The sequence below is a fragment of the Ranitomeya imitator genome, chromosome 1 (genome assembly GCF_032444005.1).
Source record: "Ranitomeya imitator isolate aRanImi1 chromosome 1, aRanImi1.pri, whole genome shotgun sequence".
Lineage (NCBI taxonomy): Eukaryota > Metazoa > Chordata > Amphibia > Anura > Dendrobatidae > Ranitomeya > Ranitomeya imitator.
The window spans coordinates 252897921-252915009 of NC_091282.1; the positions used below are offsets into that span (position 1 = coordinate 252897921).

The 17089-nt window shown below is 41.9% G+C and overlaps 1 protein-coding gene across 1 annotated transcript in view; it reads left to right on the plus strand.

Moving 5' to 3' along the window:
- KNTC1 (kinetochore associated 1) overlaps positions 1–17089 on the plus strand; it is a 356896-nt gene that overhangs the window by 140734 nt on the left and 199073 nt on the right. The window contains exons 24-27 of the mRNA XM_069755662.1: positions 8802–8903; positions 12190–12309; positions 15333–15476; positions 15561–15659. Coding sequence (XP_069611763.1) covers positions 8802–8903; positions 12190–12309; positions 15333–15476; positions 15561–15659 — 465 coding nt within the window. The remainder of the gene's footprint in view (positions 1–8801; positions 8904–12189; positions 12310–15332; positions 15477–15560; positions 15660–17089) is intronic.

A 17089-nucleotide genomic window follows, 5' to 3' on the forward strand; every position in this document is an offset into this window, starting at 1 on the left:
AGCAGGGTAGGCGGTCGCCTACTTCGGTTTCACAATGTCTGGCTCTCTTATCGTTCACGACGAATGGGTCAGGGACCTGGTGTCTTCCGCATACAAAATCGTTTTTTCCTTGCGGCCTCCTGTTCGTTTCTTTCCTTCCCAACTTCTAGCATCAAGGGCAAAGGCTCTTTCCCGAGCCATACTCTTTGCGCCGCGATGGCGTTATTGTCCCAGTTCTGGAAAACGAAAGGTTCGAAGGATTTTACTCCAACCTATTTGTTGTCCCAAAAAGGGAAGGAATTAGTGAGACCCATACTAGACCTCAAACTTCTAAACAAGTTTGTCAAGGTCCGTCATTTCCACATGGCGTATCTGCGCTCCGTCATCACCTCAATGGAAAAAGGGGAGTTTCTAGCATCCATCGATATTCGAGATGCTTAACTGCACATCCCGATTTCCCCACCACCACCAACAAAAGTTCCTGCGTTTTGCCATGCACAAACAGCATTTTCAGTTCACTGCCTTGCTACCGCTCCCAGGGTCTTCACAAAGGTCATGGTGGCTGTCCTGTCCATCCTGCATTCTCGGGTAGTGGTCGTATTACCCTATCTGGACGACCTCCTGATCAAGGGTCCGTCTTTCCACGACTGCGTGGAGTCCGTTCGTATCACTAGAGATACTCTTTCTCGTCTGGGTTGGCTGATAAACTTAGCCAGGTCTTCCACCTTTCCATCTCAGCAGATATCCTTTTTAGGCATGACCCTGGACACCTCTCAATTCTCCCTCAAGGCAAGGTCCTAGCCCTTCAGCAAGGAGCCCACCCACTTTCTCAGTCATCCCCTCATTCCATCCGCTTTGCGACGAGGGTACTGGTCAAAATGGTGACAGCAATGGAAGAAGTTCCTTTCGCACAGATGCACCTCCGTCCCCTACAGCATGCTCTTCTAGCAGCTTGGGACAGGAACCAGTTTTCCCTCGACTGCTGGGGCCACCTATCCCTCCACTCTCAGATGGTTCCTTTAATTTTTCTCTCAACCAGGGAAAGTCCTTTCTCCCGGTTTAATGGCTAGTGGTGACTACACATGCCAGTCTTCTGGGCTGAGGAGCAGTTTTTTCGTCACCAACACCGCTGGTCATCTCAGGAATCGAAACTTCCAATCAATGTCTTGGAAATCCGAGTGATACTGCAGTTTCATTATCTCCTAGCGTGTCACCCCATCCGAATTCAATCGGACAACGCCACAGCTGTGGCATATATCAACCATCAAGGGGTTATCCGCAGCAGGGCGGCCATGTCCGTGGTATCTCGCATTCTTCGATGGGCAGAGAGGAACCACTCGGTAATCTCTGCAGTACACATACCAGGTGTGGAAAACTTGGCATCAGACTTCCTCAGCCGCCATGGTCTCGCTTCGCGGGAGTGGGAACTTCAGCCGCATGTTTTCTAACAGATCTGTCTTCGTTGGGGGACCCCAGATGTCGATCTGATGGTGCCAGACTGAACGCCAAGGTCTCCAGGTTAATAGCTCGGTCGCAAGATCCAAGACCCATTGGAGTGGATGCTCTGGTTCTTTAGTGGCAACAGTTCCGTCTTCTGTACATTTTTTCCCCGCTGCCGCTTCTTCCGAGAGTCATCAGACGGATCAAGGCAAAAGAGGTTTCAGCTATCCTGGTCACTCCGGATTGGCCACGCCGGTCATGGCTCGTAGAGTTGGTGCGCCTCGTCGCCGACGTACCCTGGCAACTGCCGGATTGTCCAGATCTGCTTTCCCAGGGGCCGATTTACCACCAGAACTCAGCGGCCCTGTTTTTAACGGCTTGGCCGTTGAATCCTGGATTCTGACTCAGGCTGGATTTTCACATCAGGTCGTGTCCACGATGATCAGTGCTTGTAAGCCTGCGTTGGTACGCATTTATCACCGCACCTTTTTTTTTTTTTCAGTCAGATATTTTTTATTAAAGTTTTCAGAACATAACAGAATTTTCACCAAACTACACCACAATCTTCCCCCCATTCCCAACCGCTCCCCCCTACCCAACCCTGGTCCAATGATAAAATATATCACCAAAAAAATTACAGACATAGATAAGGAACATATCCCAAAGCACAAGTCATGGATTACAACTAAATCACTTTCAGGGTGATATAAACATGGTATCACGAGAATAAACTTACAGACGGTAAGCCTGGAACATTCAATCATCCTGCCCAAATTTTCTCAAACACTGCCGGTCTATCCCGTTTAAAATAGATTGCCTTCTTTCTGCATAGTAATAATCTTAAATATATAATCTTTATTTTTATATAGCGCTAACATATTCTGCAGCGCTTTACAGTTTTGCACACATTGTCATCACTGTCCCCGATGGGGTTCACAATCTAGAATCCCTATCAGTATGTTTTTGGAATGTGGGAGGAAACCGGAGTGCCCGGAGGAAACCCACGCAAACACGGAGAGAGCATACAAACTCTTTGCAGATGTTGTCCTGAGTGGGATTAGAACCCAGGACCCCTGCGCTGCAAGGCCGCAGTGCTAACCACTAACAATATATAGTATATATATATAGTATATATATATAGTATGAGTTTTAGCTTATTTACATATTCTTTCCTCGTAGGAACTTTATCTGAGATCCAGTGATATGCTATTAATTTTCTAGCCGTAAAAAGCATTCTGGCAACAGATATTTGTGAATAATCATCTCTTCCCGCCTCCTCAACATATCCAAGCACACAGACAATAGGGTCTCTGGGAATATCCTGCTCTGTGGCCATTTATATTAAGTTGAGAACCATAATCCAGAATATTTGTATACAGGGACACGTCCAGAACATATATAGGATATCTGCATTTTCATGCGTACACTTGGGACATTTTGAATTTGGCCTCAGACCCAAATCAAACAGCCACTTAGGAGTCCTATAAACCCTATAAAGGATATATAGTTGAGACAGACGGTTAGGCTCACTGAGGGACAACTTAGGGATCATTTGCATTATTGACTCCCAATGATCAACCAAAATCCCCCCCACTTGTTGTTCCCATTTCGCTAATGCCGTCATCGGGTGACCCAATAGCACCCTCGAGAGGAGCTCCCCGTACACGAATGAAATTAGTCCCCTTGTAGATGCCTGTAAACCGAGCCTATTAATAACAGTATCATGATGTATAATAATAGGGTGTATATGAGTCTGCTTTATATAAGCGTGTCTTACTTGAAAATACTGATAAAATACAGATTGCTGAAGTGAGAACTCCTTTCGTAAGTCCTCAGTTGTGAGAGCCACCAGATACCCTCTCATCACCATTGCGCAAACCCCTTCAATGTCCTCAATTGCGGCAGGTATGGATTATCCCATATAGGGGTATACCTCGTGAACTCAGTAATTCCTCTTAAACTTTTAATTTTACCCCACACTTTGACCATAAGCATTACCGTCGGAAATGTAGACACCCACAGTTTACATTTATTCGCCTCTAACTTAGACAATAGGGGACCCCGACCCCCAGAAACTGAAGAATCCCTCCACCTCCCCCCATTTCCACAGATGTGTCCTCCATTCTGCTTGCCAGATGTTGACACTGGGAAGATAAGAAATATAGCCAAGGGTTAGGCAGTGCCAACCCTCCCTCCTCCTTACATCACCGTACTTTGAAGACATTTTTTGCTTGGTGCAAAGCTCGTGGACGTCTCCCCCTCGTCTTCTCTATTACCACCATTTTAGAATTCCTGCAGACCGGTCTGTACTCAGACCTGGCACTCAGCTCACTCAAGGGCCAGATATCTGCCTTATCGGTCTTATTCCAACATAGAATTGCGACAAAACCTCAGGTGAAAATGTTCATTCAGGGGGTTACTCATGTGCTTTCCCCCTAACGCAGGCCTTTAGACCCTTGGGACCTTAACTTGGTCTTGGGAGTCTTGCAGGAAGCTCCTTTTGAACCGCTTCAGGATATTTCGCTCACCTTTCTGTCCTGGGAAGTTGCTTTTCTTTTTGCAATCACATCAGTCAGGCGATTTTCGGAGCTGGCTGCTCTGTCCTGTTGGGCGCCTTATCTTATTTTCCATCAGGACAAGGTTGTCCTCCGGCCTTCTCCATCCTTTTTGCCCAAGGTTGTGTCTTCCTTCCACCTTAACGAGGACATTGTTCTTCCTTCAGTTTGTCCAACTCCAGTCCGCAGGGTGGAAAGGGCTCTCCATAGTCTGGATGTAGTCAGAGCTCTGAGAAGGTATGTATCGAGGATGGCATCCTTCCGAACGTCGGATTCTTTGTTCATGCTTCCTGAGGGGGCACAGGAAGGGCCTAGCCGCTTCAAAGGCCATGATAGCTAGGTGGACTCGTTCCACCATTCAGGAGTCCTACCGCATCAGAGGTAAGCCTATCCCAGCTGGGATCAGAGCGCACTCCACTCGGTCACTGGGTGCTTCCTGGGCCATTCGGCATGAGGCGTCGGCGGAGCAGGTCTGTAAAGCCGCGACTTGGTCCAGCCTACATACTTTCTCGTCGAAGCACTTTAATGTTCATACCCAAGCTTCGGCTGATGCGGGGATGTGCAGAAGAATTCTGCAGGCTGCAGTGGCACACATCTAGGCAGTTGTTACGTGAAGCCTGATGGTTTTTGTTTTTTCCCCACCAAGGGACTGCTTTTGGACGTCCCACGGTCCTGTGTCCCCAATGAGGCGAAGGAGTAACAGGAATTTTTGTGTACTCACCGTAAAATCCTTTTCTCCGAGCCACTCATTGGAGGACACAGCGCCCACCCTGTTAGCCTAATGGCTGGTGTTTTTTTGTTAGTTCGACATGTTGTACTTTTATATGTTGTTGAAGTTCACCTACTGCTTTTGCACTGAACTTGTTCTCTAGGAGGCAGCAGGAGGGTATATACTGCAGAGGAGGAGCTAACTTTCTTTGTATTAACTTGGTGTCAGTCTCCTAGTGGCAACAGCATACACCCACGGTCCTGTGTCCCTCAATGAGTGGCTCGGAGAAAAGGATTTTACGGCGTGTACACAAAAATCCCTGTGTTGCTATCTTCCATATCATTAAAAAGTTGAATAATAGCAGACCCAGCACTAAAATGTTGGGGTATACACTTATAACCAGAGACCATTCAGGGTACCAGTCGTTCACCACAACTCAATGTTGAAATCTTTTAGCCGGTTTTGAATCCAATTACAAACATTACTTTTTAAAATTCTGGATCTTAATTTACACATTAATCATCTGTTTGGGACAGTGTAAAATTATTTTGCAAAGTATAAAAACATACAGCTCTGGCAAAAATTAAGAGACCACTGCAAAATTTTCAGTTTGTCTGATTTTTCTCTTTATAGGTATATTTTTGTGTAACATGTAAATTGTTCTTTTCTACTAAATAATTGTCTGTCTTTCTGTCTGTCTGTCACGGATATTCATTGGTCGCGGCCTCTGTCTGTCATGGAAATCCAAGTTGCTGATTGGTCGTGGCAAAACGCCCACGACCATTGCCACGACCAATCAGCGACGGGCACAGTCCGGTGGCAAAATGGCCGCTCCTTCCTCCCCGCAGTCAGTGCCCGCTCCATACTCCCCTCCAGTCAGCCCTCACACAGGGTTAATGGCAGCGTTAATGGACTGCGTTATGCCGCGGTGTAACGCACTCCATTAACGTAGCTATTAACCCTGTGTGACCAACTTTTTACTATTGATGCTGTGTATGCAGCATCAATAGTAAAAAGATCTAATGTCACAAATAATAATAATAATAATAATAATAAAAAAAGGTTATTCTCACCCTCCGACGTGGTGCGCTGTCTTCGGCAGTGCAAGCGGCAGGTTCCGGTGCCAAGGATGCTATGCGACAAGGACCTTCCATGACGTCACGGTCATGTGACCGCGACGTCATCACAGATCCTGCGCTCATACCAATCCTGGGACCGGAAGCTACTGCGTGCTCCGCACACAGGCGCCAGGACTACAAGGGGACTTCGGAAGGTGTGTATATGTTAATTTTTTTTATTTTAAATCTTTTTTAACCACGCATATAGTGCCCACATTGCTATATACTACGTGGGCTGTATTACATACTGCGTGGGCTGCGTTATATTACTACATGGCTGCTATGTACTACGTGGGCAGTGTTATATGCTATGTGGGCAATGTTATATACACTGTGTTCCAAATTATTATGCAAATTGGATTTAAGTGTCATAAAGATTTAATTGTTTTGTTTTTCAAATTAACTCATGGATGGTATTGTGTCTCAGGGCTCAATGGATCACTGAAATCAATCTTAAACACGTGATAATTAGTTTTCCAGGTGATTCCAATTAAAGGAAAACTACTTAAAAATTATGTTCCACATTCCTCCTAATGCTGCAAATTCCACAAATGAGCATTTTCTGTAACATATCAAATGTATAGAAATTATACTGTGCCTAATAATTTGGAACAGTGCATTTTGAGTTTTTATTTATTTTGGAGATTATACTGTTATTATTGGGAGGTTTCTTCAATAAAATTCGATGTATAATCTAACGGGTGATGACTTTTATTAGACTGACTGTCATTTGCACCGACCATTCAGGAAAATCCGAGAAAAATATCATTTGCATAATAATTTGGAACACAGTGTACTGCGTGGGCTGCGTTATATACTACATGGCTGCTATATACTATGTGGGCAGTGTTATATACGATGTGGGCAATGTTATATACTGTGTGGGTTGCGTTATATACTACATGGCTGCTATATACTACGTGGGCAGTGTTATATACTGTGTGGGCTGCGTTATATACTACATGGCTGCTAAATACTACGTGGACAGTGTTATATACTATGTGGGCAGTGTAATATACTGTGTGGGCAGTGCTTTATACTGTGTGGGCAGCGTTATATACTGCATGGCTGTTATATACTACGTTGTCAGTGTTATATACTATGTGGGCAATGTTATATACTGCGTTGGCTGTGTTATATACTGTTTGGGCTGTGTTACATACTGCGTGGCCACTGCGTGGCCTGTATTAACGCATCAGGTATTCAAGAATATGTCGTGGCCTGTGATATATACTATGTGGCTGCTATATACATACGTATTCTAGAATACCCGATGCGTTCGAATCGGGCCACCATCTAGTATTCTATAAACTACTGACATGTCTCCGAAGTTCCAAGCAATACATTTTTTGTATTTATTTTCTGACTATAAGAAATGGTAAAAATAACAGAAAAAAATGCATTTTTCACAGACCTCAAATAAGGCAAAAAACAACAACAAAAAACGAGTTCATAATAATTTAGAAAAAACAATACTAATATTTTAAAAAAACTCAGTAAGAGTTCAGAAATGAATGTTTTGTAGAATAACCTTGATTTTTATTCACAGCTTTCATGCGTCTTGGCATTCTTTCCACCAGTCTTTCACACTGCTTTTAGGTGACTTTATGCCACTCCTGGTACAAAAATTTAAGCAGTTCTTCTTTGTTTGATAAAGACTGAAGCATAGCAACTCACAAAAGATGTGTAAAAAGAGAAAGTATCATTTATTAACACTAAAAAAATACAAATTACAATCCAATAATAATAGTACATTACGATCCAATAATATATCAAGCATAATATCACATCCAGAGCTATTTGATTATAAGTTATAGGTGCACCAAACACAAAGTGTTGAACTATGGAGATTAAATAAGGGCATAAATTGTAACAGAGCGAATCACTATAGCCACCTATTACATCATACCAAAGTGCCAGTGCATAATCAATGTAAGGACAACTATATTACCCTACTGTTGCATAGATTTTAAAGGGGAATATCCCTATGGTCCAATGACCCCATAATGTAACTTGTGCAAAAAGGGACTAATATTTCCATTACATACTCTTACTCATATTTTTGTCCATTAGTGCAAACACATGCCACTACGCGCGTTTCGCCCACAACTTCCTCGGGGGACCTCAAATAAGGCAAAAAAAAAAAAATGAGTTCATAATAATTTAGAAACAACAATACTAATGTTTTAACTTGGTAAGAGTTCAGAAATGAATGTTTTGTGGAATAACCCTGATTTTTATTCACAGCTTTCATGCGTCTTGGCATTCTTTCCACCAGTCTGTCACACTGCTTTTGGGTGACCTTATGCCACTCCTTTAAATTTAAGCAGTTCTTCTTTGGTTGATGGCTTGTGACTATCCATCTTCCAGAGGTTTTCAGTGGGTTTCATGTCTGGAAATTGGGCTGGCCATGACTGTGATTTGATGTGGTGGTCATCCACACCTTGATTGAATTATATGTGTGGCATGGCGCATTGTCCTTCTTGAAAATGCAGTCCTCAGAGTTGGGGAACATTGCCTGAGCAGAAGGAATCAACTGTTTTTCCAGGATAACCTTGTATGTGGCTTGATTCATACGTCCTTCGCAAAGAACAACCTGCCCAATTCCAGCCTGACTGAAGCATCCCCAGATCATCACCGATCCGCCACCAAATTTCACAGTGGGTGCAAGACACTGTGGCTTGTACCCCTCTCCAGGTCTCCAGGTGTTGATCTGAGGATGTTTCAGCAAGGCTGGAATTGGGCAGGTTAATCTTGGCGAAGGACGTATATATGGTATTCTAAAACTAAATAAACCTTCAAGTATTCTTTTCCTGTTTCAGATGTCAAATTTCCATATTTGTGTTTTACTCTCAATGGATTTGTCTATTTTTTTCTACTGGATAATTATTATACTTGTGGGAATTAATATTGATATTCTTTGTTTTCTACTAAATACTGTTTTCACAGTGGCATGTTGTAATAAAAGTTTTATTTAAAATGTGCTTTGTTCTTCACTAGGCTAACTGGCCTGAGAATGGCTTTAAAATGGCAGAAACCTATTTTATCTCTAAGAATCCTTCAGAACTTGGCATTGCCTCGTCTTGGCTTTGGATACCCCTGGTTAGTGCTGTTTCTTAAAATGTACATCTACCCTACATTGTTTTTCACATTCACAGGAAAAAAGTGTGTCTTATAATCTGAAAAATTACCGTATATACTAGAGTATAAGCCGAGATTTTCAGCCCATTTTTTTTTTGGCTGAAAGTGCCCCTTTAATCAGCATTTGTGGAGCATTATACAGGGCAAATGTGTCTATGGAGCATCTTATGGGGCCATAATCCGCATTTGTGCAGCATTATACGAGGCAAATGTGTCTATGGAGCATCTTATGGGGCCATAATCAGCATTTGTGCAGCATTATACGGGCAAATGTCTGTATAGAGCATCTTATGGGGCCATAATCAGCATTTGTGCAGCATTATATGCGGCAAATGTCTGTATGGAGCATCTTATGGGGCCATAATAAACATTTGTGCAGCATTGTATTGGGCAAATGTCTCTATGGAGCATCTTATGGGGTCATAATCAACATTTGTGCAGCATTATATGGGGCATATTTTAATATAGAGCATCCTATGGGGCCCATCATAAACTTTATGGAGCATTATACAGTTGTGGCCAAAAGTATTGACACCCCTGCAATTCTGTCAGATAATACTCAGTTTCTTCCTGAAAATGATTGCAAACACAAATTCTTAGTTATTATTATCTTCATTTAATGTCTTAAATGAAAAAACACAAAAAGAATTGTCCTAAAGCCAAATTGGATATAATTCCACACCAAACATAAAAAAGGGGTGGACAAAAGTATTGGCACTGTTTGAAAAATCATGTGATGCTTCTCTAATTTGTGTAATTAACAGCACCTGTAACTTACCTGTGGCACCAAACAGGTGTTGGCAATAACTAAATCACACTTGCAGCCAGTTGACATGGATTAAAGTTGACTCAACCTCTGTCCTGTGTCCTTGTGTGTACCACATTGAGCATGGAGAAAAGAAAGAAGACCAAAGAACTGTCTGAGGACTTGAGAAACCAAATTGTGAGGAAGCATGAGCAATCTCAAAGCTACAAGTCTATCTCCAAAGACCTGAATGTTCCTGTGTCTACCGTGCGCAGTGTCATCAAGAAGTTTAAAGCCCATGGCACTGTGGCCTAACCTCCCTAGATGTGGACGGAAAAGAAAAATTGACAAGAGATTTCAACGCAAGATTGTGCAGATGTTGGATAAAGAACCTTTACTAACATCCAAACAAGTTCAAGCTGCCCTGCAGTCCGAGGGTACAACAGTGTCACCCCGTACTATCCGTCTACATCTGAATGAAAAGGGACTGTATAGTAGGAGACCCAGGAAGACCCCACTTCTTATCCCAAGACATAAAAAAGCCAGGCTGGAGTTTGCCAAAACTTACCTGAAAAAGCCTAAAATGTTTTGGAAGAATGTTCTCTGGTCAGATGAGACAAAAGTAGAGCTTTTTGGGCAAAGGCATCAACATAGAGTTTACAGGAGAAAAAAAGAGGCATTCAAAGAAAAGAACATGGTCCCTACAGTCAAACATGGCAGAGGTTCCCTGATGTTTTGGGGTTGCTTTGCTGCCTCTGGCACTGGACTGCTTGACCGTGTACATGGCATTATGAAGTCTGAAGACTACCAACAAATTTTGCAGCATAATGTAGGGCCCAGTGTGGGATAGCTGGGTCTCCCTCAGAGGTCATGGGTCTTCCAGCAGGACAATGACCCAAAACACACTTCAAAAAGCACTAGAAAATGGTTTGAGAGAAAGCACTGGAGACTTCTAAGGTGGCCAGCAATGAGTCCAGACCTGAATCCCATAGAACACATGTGGAGAGATCTAAAAATGGCAGTTTGGAGAAGGCACCCTTCAAATATCAGGGACCTGGAGCAGTTTGCCAAAGAAGAATGGTCTAAAATTCCAGCAGAGCATTGTAAGAAACTCATTGATGGTTACCGGAAGCAGTTGGTCGCAGTTATTTTGGCTAAAGGTGGTGCAACCAAGTATTAGGCTGAGGGTGCCAATACTTTTGTCTGGCCCATTTTTGGAGTTTTGTGTGAAATGATCAATGTTTTGCTTTTTGCTTCATTCTCTTTTGTGTTTTTTCATTTAAGACAAATTAAATGAAGATAATAATACCAAAGAATTTGTGATTGCAATCATTTTCAGGAAGAAACGGAGTATTATCTGACAGAATTGCAGGGGTGTCAATACTTTTGGCCACTACTGTATGGGGCGTATTTTGTATGGAGCATCCTATGGGGCCCATCATGAACTGTATGGAGCATTATATGGGGCTTCTGATTCAATATGGATATTCAAAAACACTTAACCTACAGATGTCTCAAATAATTTTACTTTTATTGGTATCTATTTTTATTTTTGACATTTACCGGTAGCTGCTGCATTTTGCCACCCTAGGCTTATACTCGAGTCATTAAGTTTTCCCATTTTTTTGTGGCAAAATTAGGGGTCTCTGCTTATACTCGGGTCGGCTTATACTCGAGTATATACGGTATGTGCTACCTCACCTATGGTCTCGTCGGTCGTCATGAACAGTCTTCCAGAACCAGTCACTGCCGAACCCTGATATTGGCTACACCGGGTCAAATATCATCTTTGCCGTTCACAACCACTATAGCAGAAGTGGTATAAGAAGATGATTATAAGTTAGGAATTATTCACACATCCACGTTTCAAGTGCTTGTTGTTTTTTTTTTGTCTTTTGCTGATGGAACACGTAGACATTATAGTGAATAGGCTTTTCACATGTGCAAAAAAGAAAAAGCAGAGAATTGTCCGATTTTATTCCAATTTTCAGATCAAACACACCCGTTCAAGTTAATGGGTCACCCCCCTACAAACTCTATTCTAGTTAAATCTGTTAACGGTCCAATTTTCAATAAGTAATGCTAGAGGAAGGGGAAAAACCTCCCATCAATTTTTGTATCTGAGAAGAGAAAAACAGATGTCACACTGATGGTAAAAATGGACGCATGGACCAAGTACGGATTAATATTGGATCCAGCACACTCTTGAAAATGGCATCCTTTTTTGGGTATGAGAAATAAAACAGAATTATGAATGGGGCCTTATATTTTAATGCATTTCCTGTTTTTACCCACTTAAAAAAAGCCTAATTTAAATTTTCTTAAAATAAATGAATAAATAAGTTTATGATCATTTTAGATGGCGTTGGCTCACTATTTGGATATTTTTGTACCGAAATCTCAATTGTTCTTTACAGTTGACAGCATTTATTTTCTGATTTGTTGATCATTCCTTTTTAATGTATGATGTAGAGTATTTTTACTGCTGTTTTAACATTTCAGAAAGAAGATGGTGACTGTGAAGAAGTCCAGCAGTTGATGAAGCTTGTCACAAGTCTTCAGGAGCTCATAGATCTGTACAGGAATTACAACTGCAGAATTGCACTTTCTGAATATGAAAAGGTAGTTTAATTTCTAGTCTTAGTCTTCTGACTTTTTTCTTAGTCTTCTAACTTTTTTTCTTTATCCATAATTTGTACAGTACAGACCAAAAGTTTGGACACACCTTCTCATTTAACCCCTTCATGACCTTGAGATTTTTAGTTTTTCCGTGTTCGTTTTTCACTCCCCTCCTTCCCAGAGCCATAACTTTTTTATTTTTCCGTCAATTTGGCCATGTGAGGGCTTATTTTTTGCGGGACGAGTTGTACTTTTGAACGACATCATTGGTTTTAGCATGTCGTGTACTAGAAAGCGGGAAAAAAATTCCAAGTGCGGTGAAATTGCAAAAAAAGTGCATTCCCACACTTGTTTTTTGTTTGGCTTTTTTGCTAGGTTCACTAAATGCTAAAACTGACCTGCCATTATGATTTTCCAGGTCAGTACGAGTTTATAGACAACTAACATGACTAGGTTATTTTTTATCTAAGAGTTAAAAAAAATTCCAAACTTTGCTAAAAAAAAAAAAAAAATTGCGCCATATTCCAATACTCGTAGCGTCTCCATTTTTCGTGATCTGGGGTCGGTTGAGGGCTTATTTTTTGCGTGCCGAGATGACGTTTTTAATGATAGCATTTTGGCGCAGATACGTTCTTTTGATCGACCGTTATTGCATTTTAATGCAATGTCGCGGCGACCTAAAAAACGTAATTCTGGCGTTTCAAATTTTTTTTCTCGCTATGCCGTTTAGCGATCAGGTTAATGCTTTTTTTTAATTGATAGATTGGGCGATTCTGAGCGCGGCGGTACCAAATGTGTAGATTTGATTTTTTTTTTTAGATTGATTTATTTTGATTGGGTCGAAAGGGGGGTGATTTAAACTTTTATATTTTTTTTTTTTTCACATTTTTTTTAACTTTTTTTTTTTTTTACTTTTGCCATGCTTCAATAGCCTCCATGGGAGGCTAGAAGCAGGCACAACTCGATCGCCTCTGCTACATAGCAGCGATCTGCTGATCGCTGCTATGTTGCAGAAATGGAGGTGTGCTGTGAGCGCCGACCACAGGGTGGCACTCACAGCCACCGGTGATCAGTAACCATAGAGGTCTCTAGGACCTCTATGGTTACCATCCTGACGCATCGCCGACCCCCGATCATGTGATGGGGGTCGGCGATGACGTCATTTCCGGCCGCCCGGCCGAAAGCGGTAGTTAAATGCCGCTGTCTGCGTTTGACTGCGGCATTTAACTAGTTAATAGGTGCGGGCAGATCGCGATTCTGCCCGCGCCTATTACGGGCACATGTCAGCTGTTCAAAACAGCTGACATGTCCCGGCTTTGATGCGGGCTCACCGCGGAGCCCTGCATCAAAGCAGGGGATCTGACCTCGGACGTACTATCCTGTCCGAGGTCAGAAAGGGGTTAAAGATTTTTCTGTATTTTCATGACTCTGAAAATTGTACATTCACACTGAAGGCATCAAAACTATGAATTAACACATGTGGAATTATATACTTAACAAAAAAGTGTGAAACAGCTGAAATTATGTCTTATATTCTAGGTTCTTCAAAATAGCCACCTTTTGCTTTGATGACTGCTTTGCACACTCTTGGCATTCTCTTGATGAGCTTCAAGAGGTAGTCACCGGGAATGGTTTTCCCTTCACAGGTGTGCCCTGTCAGGTTTAATAAGTGGGATTTCTTGCCTTATAAATGGTGTTGGGACCATCAGTTGTGTTGTGCAGAAGTCTGGTGGATACACAGCTGATAGTCCTACTGAATAGACTGTTAGAATTTGTATTATGGCAAGAAAAAAGCAGCTAAGTAAAGAAAAACGAGTGGCCATCATTACTTTAAGAAATGAAGGTCATTAAGTCCGAAAAATTGGGCAAACTTTGAAAGTGTCCCCAAATGCAGTGGCAAAAACCATCAAGCGCTACAAAGAAACTGGCTCACATGAGGACCGCCCCAGGAATGGAAGACCAAGAGTCACCTCTGCTTCTGAGGATAAGTTTATCTGAGTCACCAGCCTCAGAAATCGCAGGTTAACAGCAGCTCAGATTAGAGACCAGGTCAATGCCACACAGAATTCTAGCAGCAGACACATCTCTACAACCACTGTTAAGAGGAGACTTTGTGCAGCAGGCCTTCATGGTAAAATAGCTGCTAGGAAACCACTGCTAAGTACAGGCAACAAGCAGAAGAGACTTGTTTGGGCTAAAGAACACAAGGAATGGACATTAGACCAGTGGAAATCTGTGCTTTGGTCTGATGAGTCCAAATTTGAGATATTTCGTTCCAACCACGGTGTCTTTGTGCGATGCAGAAAAGGTGAACAGATAGACTCTACATGCCTGGTTCCCACCGTGAAGCATGGAGGAGGAGGTGTGATGGTGTGGGGGTGATTTACTGGTGACACTGTTGGGGATTTATTCAAAATTGAAGGCATACTGAACCAGCATGGCTACCACAGCATCTTGCAGCGGCATGCTATTCCATCCATTTTGCGTTTAGTTGGACCATCATTTATTTTTCAACAGGACAATAACCCCAAACAGACCTCCAGGCTGTGTAAGGGCTATTTGACCAAGGAGGAGAGTGATGGGGTGCTACGCCAGATGACCTGGCCTCCACAGTCACCAGACCTGAACCCAATCGAGATGGTTTGGGGTGAGCTGGACCGCAGAGTGAAGGCAAAAGGGCCAACAAGCGCTAAGCATCTCTGGGAACTCGTTCATGATTGCTGGAACACCATTCCCGGTGAATACCTCTTGAAGCTTATCAGGAGAATGCCAAGAGTGTGCAAAGCAGTCATCAAAGCAAAAGGTGGCTACTTTGAAGAACCTAGAATATAAGACATAATTTCAGTTGTTTCACACTTTTTTGTTAAGTATATAATTCCACATTGGTTAATTCATAGTTTTGATACCTTCAGTGTGAATGTACAATTTTCATAGTCATGAAAATACAGAAAAATCTTTAAATGAGAAGGTGTGTCCAAACTTTTGGTCTGTACTGTATATTTTTTATCTTTGTATCAAAATTTCAGGAAACTACTACTACAATTGTATTCCGTATGTTGGATAAAGTCATGGCCCCTGAACTTATTCCAACTACATTAGAAAAAGTTATAAGACCATATATGCACCAGCATAACCTTCACGAGGAAGAACTTTTGATTCAGTACATTAAGGTAAATCTTTAACTATCAATTTCATAGAGAAAATAGAAATTTAACTGTTTGTTAGCATCCTAAATTGTTTCCTATATTTCTAAGGATTTGCTGGAAAATTGCAGTTCACGTTCTGCATCATTGTTTGAAACAGCGTGGGAGGCCAAGGCAATGGCTGTTATTGGCTGCATGTCTGATACAGATGTAAGTAAACCAATTTTTTAATGGGAAGCTTAGTTTTCATAACAAAAAACGGTTAGAATCTGATAATCTTGTAGGAAGAATTTCATCTCAGGGTTCATCTTTATACAGTTATATGAAAAAGTTTGGGCACCCCTATTAATCTTAAGCTAAAATTGTTTTTTTTTTTTTGCAACAGCTATTTCAGTTTCATATATCTAATAACTGTTGGACACAGTAATGTTTCTGCCTTGAAATGAGGTTTATTGTACTAACAGAAAATGTGCAATCTGCATTGAAAGAAAATTTGACAGGTGCATAAGTATGGGTACCCTTATCATTTTATTGTTTTAAATACTCCTACCTACTTTTTACTGACTTACTAAAGCATTTTTTTGTTTTCTAACCTCATTGAGCTTTGACATTCATAGCCAGGTGTATGCAATCATGAGAAAAGCTACTTAAAGTGACCACTTGCAAGTTGTTCTCCTGTTTGAATCTCTTCTGAAGAGTGGCATCATGGTCTCCTCAAAACAACTGTCTAATGATCTGAAAACAAAGATTATTCAACATAGTTGTTCAGGGGAAGGATACAAAAAGCTGTCTCAGAGATTTAACCTGTCAATTTCCACTGTGAGGATCATAGTAAGGAAATGGAAGAACACAGGTACAGTTCTTGCTAAGGCCAGAAGTGGCAGGCCAAGAAAAACATCAGAAAGGCAGAGAAGAAGAATGGTGAGATCAGTCAAGGACAATCCTCAGACCACCTCCAGAGAGCTGCAGCATCAACTTGCTGCAGATGGTGTCACTGTTCATCGGTCAACTATACAACGCACTTTGCACAAGGAGAAGCTGTATGGGAGAGTGATGCGAAAGAAGCCGTTTCTGCAAGCACGCCACAAACAAAGTCGGCTGAGGTATGCAAAGGCACATTTGAAGAAGCCAATTTCTTTTTGGAAGAAGGTCCTGTGGACTGATGAAACCAAGATTGAGTTGTTTGGTCATACAAAAAAGTGTTATGCATGGCGGCCAAAAAACACAGCATTCCAAGAAAAACACTTGCTACCCACAGTAAAATATGGTGGAGGTTCCATCATGCTTTGGGTCTGTGTGGCCAATGCCGGCAGTGGGAATCTTGTTAAAGTTGAGGGACGCATGGATTCCTCTCAGTATCAGCAGATTCTTGACAATAATGTTCATGAATCAGTGACAAAGTTGAAGTTACGCAGGGGATGGATCTTTCAGCAAGACAATGATCCAAAACACCGCTCCAAATCTACTCAGGCATTCATGCAGAGGAACAATTACACTGTTCTGGAATGGCCATCCCAGTCCCCAGACCTGAATATCATTGAACATCTGTGGGATCATTTGAAGAGGGCTGTCCATGCTCGGCGACCATGAAACTTAACTGAACTGGAATTGTTTTGTAAAGAGGAATGGTCAAAAATACC